Below are 11,355 nucleotides of genomic sequence, written 5' to 3'. Positions count from 1 at the left end.
ACTGTTATCCTATGAATAAAAAAATATACTCGAATTCGACCCTTTGCAAATGATGGGAACAGATATGATGGATAATGACCAGAATTCCATTATTTCTGACGATGGAGCCGGTATTGTTTGTACTGGTTCTATTAATCGTAAAACTTGTATTTTGATTGACGCCGGTACTGCCAGCGAAAATGGTCGTGACGATATCATCGGTGTCAGAAGCTTCTCTGATACAGATTCCGATTCGTAAGTTTTGCTATGCGGTGACGACAATAATAATATCGTTAACGGCGAATATCTTATCGATAGGGATGATGAAGATCTAGTCTGCGTCGAACCTTCCAAGGATGAACAGCCATTTATTGCTCCAGTGGGAATTTTTGCCCTGAACGGAAGTTCGCCAGTTGAAAAAGCCGGCGAATCTCACAGCACTCTGGGACCAAGATACAAATGGTAGGCATCCGGTGACTATTTCGTTTAACGCAAGATTTAAAAAATTTTAAATTCTTAACATAGTTAAAATTTTTTCTAACTATGTTTTTTAATGCAGTTTACATGCCTATGCTAAAATTTGTATACTGTTGACTAACTGAACTAGCGAAATTCGGTCGTACACAGTGAATTGTGCCGTGACCTTACAAGTATTATGTGAGTTAATTGCACTATATTGCAGTCACGGATATACGCTGTTCCGCAGTGGGGCATCGGTTTCAGATATTCTCACCGCGCTCACTGACCCGGATACCCTGGAAGTGTTCGGAGCCAGCAAAGTGCCGCTTATGTTTCAAGGTTCTGGACAGTTTGCGAGAAATGAGAAATTTGAGAAATGAAAAAGATTACAAAAGAGGTACGAATGAGGAGACATCTAAGCATATCCGGCATTACCACATGCAGATATCATGCATAGCCAAGCGTCACAAGGGATTTAACCCGACTACCGGATTCAGTGTTTCGTATGACTCCAAATGGTTTCCGATGGCAGCGGCAGACGAAAAGGAATACGCTCAGATGTTTCGTAGCGGTCTTTTGTTCTAAGTGCTAATGCCACTTGTTTATACGTAAACGTAAACCGTAAACCTGTTTGTAACGTAAACCTAATAATTTGACCTAATAATCAACCTAATGAGTTGACTCGCCAGGTAGTTAATTAGCTCAGTAATTTGCGCCAGTTGACTTTAATTATTTTTTTGCTATTCTTAACTCTGAGATTCCGACCTAACAATATCAAATTTTAAAACATGTTGGCAACCTTGTTGGTAATAACTTTAACAAAACCATGTACAGTACTAGTGCCAAGATAAGCCGGTATACATGTTACTGTAATACAACATGATGTTAATTATCTTATCCTGATATTATCAATAGATTCATATATCCTTACGTCCTTATTTTTTGGAAATTATCTCCTAAATCAAGATTGATTTTTTCAATAAGTTCATAATTTTATATAATAAGGCATCGCACAAACGTTCCTACCTTTATCTTTGAGAAAATCTTCAGTTTTGGAGAAGGTCTAAAAAAATTTTAAAAGTTGTAGTACTTAAGGATTGTTAGTACTTACAGGTTGCTAGTTTTGGAAATTATCTCCTAAATCAACACTGATTTTTTCAATAAGTTGTTAATTTTATAAAATAGAGCATCGCACAAACGTTCCTACCTTCATCTTTAAAAACATCTTAAGTTTTGGAGAAGGTCCAAAAAAATTTTTTGAAAGTTGTAGTACTTAAGGGTTGTCAGTACTTAAGGTTGTAGTACTTAAATGTGGCAGTGTAGTAGTAAGTACTTAAAATCAATGTTGTTAGTACTTTAATCTTTAATGTAATACTACGTAATGTAGTACTTACGATTTTTAAATGCTGTTAGCTTTTAGAGAACTCGCAACTTAGCAACCTAAACAATGTTATTTAAAATTGCCACTTACATCAAGCATAATTTTATTTTTTCTAATGCTTGAAACCTTTAATACGTTCTTAAATGAGTCGGCTTTAAAGCTTTTTCATTTCAAGAATTTCTAAATATTTCGACTCGGCCCCGCGCAGCGGGGCCGTTACCTCTAAATATTTTTAGCCTCCAGAGTTTCTAAATTTTAAAAATATCTAGAAATCTGAGTATCTCAATATCTCACGGTCTAAAGTGTCTAATTTATACGAGTATTTAATTCCTTAATATCTAAGAGCCGGTCCGCGGCCCGTTTACTGTATTCACCAACGTAGCGGCTCTGTGGTACTGGTGGTAGCTTGGGCATTCACAAACCTACGTTACTTTGTAATACTGGTGGCAGCTTTGGCAGTTTGGCAGGACTTTCTGTCACGTCGGTCACGATCACAGAAATTATTGCGCAATCGTGGCTACCCAGAATAACTTAAAGTGACCACTCCTTAAACTACCTTTCACTCTGTACATTGCCTTTCGCCCTGTACATTGAAAAGACCAAGCGGCAACTTCTAGTACAGAAGAAACCTGCGAAACTGGTCGAAACTTCGTTCAAAAATGAAAACGGCAATGCCAACGTTTCAAAGCCCTGTGCGAAGAAAAACCGGTATCCGGGAGCCGAAAGTTACTTACGTACAGCTGGTGATAATGCGTGAACTTACGCGGCAATGGCTGCTGTTAACCAAAACGGCAGGTCCGGAAATAGCGTTAACGTGAAGAAATTTAAAACAATAAAAGGTCGCGAACGCAGATAAAGGTAGTGCCGAATGGTAGTGTACGAAATAAAAGATAAGGAAAGGCAGTGTACGGAATGGTTACATAGTTCATATACGTATGCACTGTAATATACAGTACTTTCTCTAAGGTTCTTCTATCCAGAAATTTATAATACAAATTTATAATACAAGTAATATAGAAGTGCAGTACTTTACGCATATATAATACATCCCGTCTCGCCGCGCACTTTAACCTATTAACGCCGGGTACCAGAAGGAGTGGAATAGCCATCTGAAAATTAGTATTCATCGACCAAAAAATGTCAATTACGAAAGTCACTGTTTGTATAATTTTTCTGACCATAGGTCAAGCTGGATACCATGATGCCGAAATGACACGCATCGGAACTGAGCCATTTGGCACTGTATAGTTTTTCCAAATAGTAATTCATAAAAATCGCATAAATTCATAAAAAAATATACTGGAATTGGACACTGGATACTTCACTTTAAGTTTCTGTGTCGTTGTTCTGTAGCGCTCTGTAAGATTCAGCACTACACCATTGTTTGGTTCACTTTTACAGAACTTCCGGCACTTTTACAGAAGTTACAGAACGTATGTAAAGTCTGCGGCGAGAGGGGCTAATGTCGGCATTTCTATGTCGGCTTTTCCCGCATAAGAACTGGGGTAGATTGGCGATAGATCGAGTTTTCCTTTGAATCTTCTTTAGTTCTTTCAAGCAGCAAAATGCTACCGCTCAAAAGTAAAGATAACTGGACAGTTAAAACAGAACGCCTGCGCCAGCTTTTCTAACTAAGTATACATAATATATCGTTCGTAGATGTTAGGTATAAATGAATCCAATAAAGTGTCTGATATTATGCAGTCTTCTGATAGTCACTATTATGGATATTAGAGTCAGTAAAGGAAAAATTGCGCAGTGCATCGACATCCCTGTGTTACGAGTACATTACATAAGTACTATACGTACACTATATCTATAATTACTATCTCCTTATATGTACTGTATCCTTTTATGTACTTCTGTTACACTTACTTTAGTTCCACCTACAATGTTCTATTTATACAGTTTCTTACCAGCAGCTCGGTATAAAACCGGCTTGCTACTGTATCTTTCTTTAGCTTTACATCAGGCTCAACTAGCTAATAACATCTGGCTTATTTCTATCAATAAAGCTACTTTACATCCGCGTATTCCACCTTAGAAAAAGCACGTAACAACTTGGTGGCTCCAGGTTTTGTTGGTTATTTTGCCTAACTAACACGAGTGCCCATGACCTTTATTTTTCCACCTATATTAATTAATTCATTTTATGCCCCTGACCTTTCCTAAAGTTCTATACTGTGAAGAGCTGTTATTTCGTTTATCAGTGTATCCCTATGACCTTTATTTCACCGATGAGTTTATCGATACCAGGGAGGAGAAAGGATCACATATTGCGTAAATCCGGCATTCTTTGTATAATTTCAGCGTATGCTTGTGCTGTATGCCGCCACCCAGGATGATTCTAATATACTGCGTGCAACCGTGTCCTTGGTAAATATCGCAAGGGTTTTTAATGCTGGGAAATTCTGTCTAACAAAATCTCTTTAAAAAAAAAAATATTAGCAGCATTATTATGTTCTTCACCTTTGTTCAAAAAGAAATTACTGCTGCCTAAATATGGCAAATCATTATTCGCTATCTTTCCTTTACTTTCTTTGCGTTATCTGCAGCACTAAAATAATTTATTCGAACCTCGTTACATCGTCCGTAAATTACATTTTGTATTACGGAATTCTGTGCACCGTGTTTATCTTATTTTATTAACATCTGCAATTTTTCGATAATTAATTAAACCGTTGAGCAGCTACTATAATTCATTCGATTTATTCCTAATTTCTGTTAATGCGCAACATCAATATTCCGCAAGGAGGGAAGAGGCAGCATGAGAAGCGAGTAAACACTCGTAAATACCATATCTGCCGTCTTTAATTGGAATTTACGAGACCAAATTAATTAACATTATTATTATCGCTTCGAATATGATTATCGATCGTCGAGTTCTTTGATATCGTTTTCCTTACGTTCTTTCCAAGTACTGTTGAAGTGATCTGTATTTCTTCCATTTCTTATTATCTGTTTTTTGTCAGCACAGCATGCATAATTTACTTTAAATTTTATTACAGTAATAGTACAGCATTGTCTCTGTACTTAAGAGGCAGATATGCCGCATACGTTTTTCTATACGAAAAATTATTTATAAATATTTTCCTTATGTCTTTAGCAATTGCTATCCCAAGCAGCTATCGGTCTCCTATACCGCACTGCAGTTTATTTACTTATTATTGTCAATAAAAATATTTCTTACCGGTACCGAGCCAACCGCATATTGCATTTGAAACGTTCCTCTATAAATTCTGCGCATCAGTACGACGTCTTTTAAAATTTACTATACTATACTGGCCAAAGCGGTGCTGACTGATTGAAGTTTGTAATCCGTCGACGAAGATGAATATTAAAAACAGATCGCTCTTGAAATTTGAATGCCGTACACTCGCGCAGTCCAAGTGAAGCAGTATCCACTATACGTGAAGGCTGTCAGTCTGTTACTATCTTGCTCTTTATTCCCTTGCGCTCTCTGCTCTTATATGCCGCCGCATCACATCATCTCTGAATTCAGTTTATTTGAGGCCGTCCCTTTATGCTCAGCGCAGTGCGTGGGACCACTGTGCCTGTGTATATGCCTCCTGTAATACTGATCGAAACGCTTTCTTATATGGTAACCGGCATCCTCATTCTCTGAAGCTGTAACGTGCGTTAGAGTCGTACGAAGTTAAGCGATCCTCCTTCTGAAAACATTCTGAAAATATTTCTCTCTTTCCTTTAAAATCAGATTTGATATATATTTATCTGGCCAATCCACAAATTTTGAGAGATTTTAAAGCAATTGCCAACAGTGCACCGTCAGTCAAAGTTGCATTCACTAGTGCACCCTTATACGCGTAAATTATAGCACAATTTCCTGATGCTGCTAGTATTTAAATCTTTTCAAGTCAACAAGTTTGAGCTCGTTTACTTTTTTCCGTTTTGATTTTAGCGCGCATGACAGCACAGTACTGTTATAACCTTTTCAATTTAACATACGAAAGTTTAAATTCGCTCGGTAAATATACCGATAAAATAATATCTGTTTTCATTTTTCGGTTTATTTTCTAACATGCCGCCAGTTAATTTTGATAGCCCGCCTTTGATCTACTGCACTGCTAATTACGAATATATTCATCTAAATCTGTGCATCGAAAGCCGAGACATAACAATTTGTCACGATATCGACACTCTGAACGTCGAACAGTTCAATACCATTTTTAATTGTTGCGAATGTGGTTTTACCAACGCGTCTCGAATGACGACTTATCAGCATGTGTTCATTCACCACGTATTAACGTTAATACTGCCAGCACGACTGGTTCGCCCAATCGCCGCACGTTATTCCCTGAGGCGATCCAAAGAGCAAATGAAAATTTCGCCCGAACTAATCAAGAAAACCAGGATGGAACCTGAACAGTGAGAAACCATGAAACAGAAGCCAAAATTGGACCACCCGTTATACCGGATCAGAACTCTTGCCCTAACCGAAGTCCGCCTACAACGCAATGGACTCCCACGTATTCAGCATTAATTTTTACCTTTCTTTTTATTCTTGATCTTTTATTACTAATTAAAATCGAGGACGATTTTGTTTTAAGGAGGGAATGTTACGAGTACATTACATAAGTACTATACGTACACTATATCTATAATTACTATCTCCTTATATGTACTGTATCCTTTTATGTACTTCTGTTACACTTACTTTAGTTCCACCTACAATGTTCTATTTATACAGTTTCTTACCAGCAGCTCGGTATAAAACCGGCTTGCTACTGTATCTTTCTTTAGCTTTACATCAGGCTCAACTAGCTAATAACATCTGGCTTATTTCTATCAATAAAGCTACTTTACATCCGCGTATTCCACCTTAGAAAAAGCACGTAACACCTGCATGTAATTCACTTTCCCAGTTCTAAATACTTCTCGAAATATTTCTAGCTTGGCTTCGGTCTTTTAGTTCTAGCAAGGAGCGGTGCACTTCCCTAGTTTTATTAAATACTGAACAGCTGGCTGAATGGCTGAAAATCTTGCAGTTAATAGTAGCTAAAGATGCAGTCTGCGAGGTCACTTTGAGTAACTATTAACTGTTTCCCACAAGTTTCCATTAATTCTCCGCTGAAATATCGGCTGAATGGTGTTTTATCATTTATGGGCATCGTGTAAGTGATCCCACGCCATCCATTTTATCACCGTTTAAATACTACCTGTCGTACCAAAAAATTAAAGTTTTCAGTTGGCTAGATCAGCAATATAAAGTTACATTAAAAACATGAAAAAGACAAACAAGAAAAATTACAGAGATTATTGTAATTTTTGTAAACTGATCGATTTTAACCGGAAAGCTTGAAAGCTGTCCGCATTTCTACGTGTTTAAAATATTTTCGTAGCTGGCCTCGGTGGGGTTTTATATTTGAAATATTTTATTGCTGCACGAAGTATATTTTGTAATTTCTTTCGTTCTTCCATACCTTGAACACAACTGGTCGCGCGCTAGCGCGACCGATACTTGTTGTTGAATAAAGTTACCAAGACCTGTAAAACTTTCGCGAACGGACTGTGCGCATAACGTAAACAGGTAATGCAAAAAAAAATCGTAAAACCGGAAACCGCACCAAAAAAGGTTGGGAACGGCAATGTGTTAATGGTAATTTGTTTTCCAAACGGCAAAGGCTTTTAGAGACGGCGTTCTGAAACGGCAAATTGTTGTGCTAACGGCTTTTCCGCCGGCAAAGGCAAAGGTAAAGTTGAAAACGGGAAACTGAAACGGCAAAGGCAAATGGCCGGCAAAGGCGAAGTTGGCCGACCCGTAAGTATGTTGCACTCATTGCGAATTCGTGCTGGAGTCTAGACTCACACTCTCAGTTTTGGAATTGGTATCCCATTATTCACAGACCAGAGCCTTTCCAAAATCCGTTACCCAGTGCTATGGTTGACTGAACTTGGCTGGAAGCACAAGCAAGCAACATCTAAGGTGTCTAACTCGTCTGGAGATTTTTGGCTCAGATCAGAACTGAAGAACCCTTTATACGAGTTGCGTCACTTGCGCGAAGATGGACGCCATCATATCTTACCCATTTCTTGGCCTGACATGCGGCCCATGCGAGATCAACTTCGGAAACACGGTGATGGTTCAACGCGAGAACGGGGAATGGTGGCTTGGATACGTGCAAGACCTCATGTTTGTCAATTTCGATTCTACAATGGCTCCCGCTGCCTGGATCCATTCACGCCACATCCGCGCTCAGCGCTTCTTGAGCGATGACATGGGGTACACAATTGACAAAGCAGTGAGGACGAACGGCAGTTATGCAGTGCAAGTGGCGCTGCGCAACATCGAGAACGGACCGCATGTTTTTCGTCTGGCCCTACTTCTTACACCAACGACTGGATTTGGTTTGTTCTTTGCACAGTTGGAGCACGAGACCACACCGCGGCGTTTGGTGGTTCACCAGTGGCAGATTGCTGTCGCGATTGATCCCGCTTTCGATGCGCCACCGCGCTTCAACCAGACCAGCGGACTATACTATCGTAAATTTACCGTACCCGTCAAGAATGCTCGCTTGATTACGATGCTGGATTGGAAAACTATACGTAAATGCCTGTACAAAGCTGGAGAAACCCCGTCCACAGATCCAGCTGGAGGATTTTCTCCTGGTAACAGTTATGTTGGGCTTCGAGTCCATGTTGCTGTCAATGGGGATGCACTCAGTTTTATGTGCGCCCAGCTCCATCACGATCATGTGAACACACGTGCCGAATGGAATCTGGAAACCTTAACTCAAGCCTGTGCCAAATTCTACCATGTTCCAGATCCGCCAGTGTTGGACGATATCATGGTCGGAATTCCACAGCAAGAGTTAACTGTCAATACGTTGAGCGTTCATATTTTTGTGTTTACCGGAATAGGTTGTATGCTTATAGTTTCTACGAACGAACAGCTAAGGCCTACCCGGTAAGCAGCGCATCGAATTTTGAAATCACATCCATGTTGTACCGTACTTAATTTTGCTGCAGGTAATGACGGATGGATCGGGGATATGGCTCATTCGATTATGGCCGATGTTCTCCTCAGTTTGGACCTGCACACCCAAGCGAAAACGAAATGGTGAAATAACGTTTAGAAAACGGTTCTCCATGTAAAATATGATTATATGCGATAAGATAGCACAAAAGAAACTTTCTGTTCAAGTGTTTTTGTGGCTCGGAGAAGATAAAACTACTTTCATTACAATATTCACCAGTCGTTTACTACTATAATACATGAATGGTCAGGATCTGCACACTGTGGCATCAGCTTTTATCCGACCGCCGCTCCAGCGGACATCTTATCATCGACAGCTCGATACTGCAGCCGAAAAATTTAATCTACTTCATGCTTTCCTGCCACAACTTGTACAAATTCAGCTGGGCCTTGGATATGGCTCTAACCACGGACACCAAGAGCCTCACTTTGCTCGATGACCTCCAGTTCACAAACTTGACCGTGGTGAAAAAAACACTGGTAACGCTACTGACCATCAGGGATATTCAGCTGGACTACATCGTAATCAAAAATGGATTTTCATTTGATGGTGTTACGATCAACCCTGATATGTACTTCTTGCCGGAACCTGTCGGTCAGCATATGGATCGTTTGTGGAAATGTTCCATTTTGACCACACTCAGCACCGTTTGTCGGCATCTGGTTCTGCGGAATTTTACGGTGCGCGATTTTACCCATTACATGAAATCCCGCTTCATGTACAGCGAATTTCCACGGGACAGAGTTCCTTTACACTGTCGCCGGGAAATGCCACTTACGATCCCGTATCTAATATTGCATTCCAGTGATGGTGATGGCGGGATTTTCCGTAAGTTTTTATTGGCGGCGGAGATGAACCATCCTCCGATTGGTGCTACAGTGTACGATAGCGTCCGCTCCATCCATCGACGGTGGGTGGACAATCTGGCGTATCCCAACGAGTGGCGTGCTATTCGACATCTCTTGCAGCTGTAGGTTTGAGGAATCGCTTTACATAATTGCATATGGCTTTCTCAAATTCGAGTTTGTTATAATTTTGTAGGTACTGTGGCTTTCTACTTGATGGCAGTGACCGTGGTTGGGTGGATGTTGATCTGAGGCAGGTGGATGTGTCCACTCTTACGAAGGTAGCGGTTGCGGCCATTCATTTAATTTTCGCTGTGGCATGAGGACTGCGAAATGTCGTCCCACATCTTTATTTTGTTGAGTTCGTTTACGAGCAATGACGTTGTGCATTTTAAAGAGATGTACAAGTATGTACCAAATCTATATTCACGAGTATCTCTTCGTGGCTGCACATATGACTCTATCTCTTCATCATTGTTAACTTTTAAGTACTCGTACATGTAGTTCTTTTGCATTTTCTGTTAATCGGGTGGCCCGGGGTGGGTATTGCCTACTGAGGTATTGTCTTCATATGCACTATGTTTTTTTTTTGTTATGCAGCTTAAGGGTAAACGTGGGCGGTAAACTCATTTTAATAAAAAAACGTTCGATTATTCTCTATCGATACACTAAAACAACTTGTGTCCGAAGGTTGCTCACAAAGTACGAGTTACAAAACCGCTTTAAATGGTTACCTGTACATTAATTTTTGTATCGGCTTTATTACGATACGGTACGGTTAGCTGAATACGAAACGTTGGAAAGTAACCATATTAAGAAGAGATTTCAGTTCTGTACCACAGTGACCACTGTCCACAATATGGAGGGCCCAGTGCTCCAGTTGGTTTTCCCTCAAAATAGTACAATTACCTATCTTTTTGTGCCTGTGCCTTTTTGAAACAACTAGCCGAATAATTAATAAAGCAATGGCGAAGTGCGACTGTGTTTTTTAGTACCAGAGCCGATTGCGCTTTTGGCTGGATGACAATAATAATCAATAATTATCACTTTGCAACGCTTTACCTAATCTGATTGAGATGATCTCCTTCCGCTAAGAAGATGGTAAGATTCTGATGCATGATTCCGGTGGTAAAGTAATTTACAATTACATACCTAATATCGGTGGTAAAATAATTTGTAAGACGATGGGATAGGATCTGGATAGCCTGTCTGTCTGATCATACAAGTATCGTTTGCATTTTCCAGTATCATACTGGTACATACAGCAGTGCAATTTATGTTCAGTTCCGTTTTCTTGGCCGTAAGGTCAACTTTATGAAAATCGTCACAAAGTCATCAAACGTAGAGAACATTTAGTTCCGCATTACAATTGTACACCCGAGGCATTACGAAAGCTCTAAGGCATAAAATCGAACTGGCAGCCTGTACGATGACGTCACGGTGGAGGAGACCGATCTTGCGAACTCCATAGGCTTGCGCGCTCTTTGCGTTCCAGCAGAACGAAATTTCCTTGCGTCTAAATGGGTTTTTTTTGTTTAAAACTGAAAAACATGATGTTTCGTCACCGTCCCCGAAAATTCTAGCGGTAAAAGTTGAGTTAAAAGCAGTTTGGCCTCGCACATGGTGGATCCAAGAGCCAAGGTACTGGTGTGTCTTCAAAGAGTGGTTAAGCTGCAACCATGGCCGTTTTCTTAAT

The 11,355-nt window shown here is 39.9% G+C and overlaps 1 protein-coding gene across 1 annotated transcript; it reads left to right on the top strand.

Moving 5' to 3' along the window:
• Nucleotides 1-8,654: 8,654 nt before the first annotated feature.
• On the top strand, nucleotides 8,655-10,699 carry LOC129599830 (uncharacterized). Its single transcript, XM_055498160.1, has 5 exons — nucleotides 8,655-8,744; nucleotides 8,807-8,897; nucleotides 9,065-9,784; nucleotides 9,856-9,940; nucleotides 10,652-10,699. The coding sequence occupies exons 2-5, from the start codon at nucleotides 8,830-8,832 to the stop codon at nucleotides 10,697-10,699; spliced, it is 921 nt and encodes a 306-aa protein (XP_055354135.1). The 5' UTR covers nucleotides 8,655-8,744; nucleotides 8,807-8,829.
• The last annotated feature ends 656 nt before the right edge of the window (nucleotides 10,700-11,355 follow it).

The sequence above is a fragment of the Paramacrobiotus metropolitanus genome, unplaced genomic scaffold, assembly GCF_019649055.1.
Source record: "Paramacrobiotus metropolitanus isolate TYO unplaced genomic scaffold, Prichtersi_v1.0 Parri_scaffold0000155, whole genome shotgun sequence".
Classification (NCBI taxonomy): Eukaryota; Metazoa; Tardigrada; class Eutardigrada; order Parachela; family Macrobiotidae; genus Paramacrobiotus; species Paramacrobiotus metropolitanus.
Note: the sequence above shows the minus strand (reverse complement) of the source record. Positions and strands in the feature narration are given on the sequence as shown.

What these genes read in the sequence shown, in the direction of transcription:
- LOC129599830 (XM_055498160.1), top strand. Translation starts at nt 8,830, where the DNA reads ATGGCTCATTCGATTATGGCCGATGTTCTCCTCAGTTTGGACCTGCAC. An exon ending in ACCCAAGCGAAAACGAAATG is followed by an intron (nt 8,898 to 9,064) that starts GTGAAATAACGT and finishes ATGAATGGTCAG; the next exon opens with GATCTGCACACTGTGGCATC. An exon ending in ATTCGACATCTCTTGCAGCT is followed by an intron (nt 9,785 to 9,855) that starts GTAGGTTTGAGG and finishes ATAATTTTGTAG; the next exon opens with GTACTGTGGCTTTCTACTTG.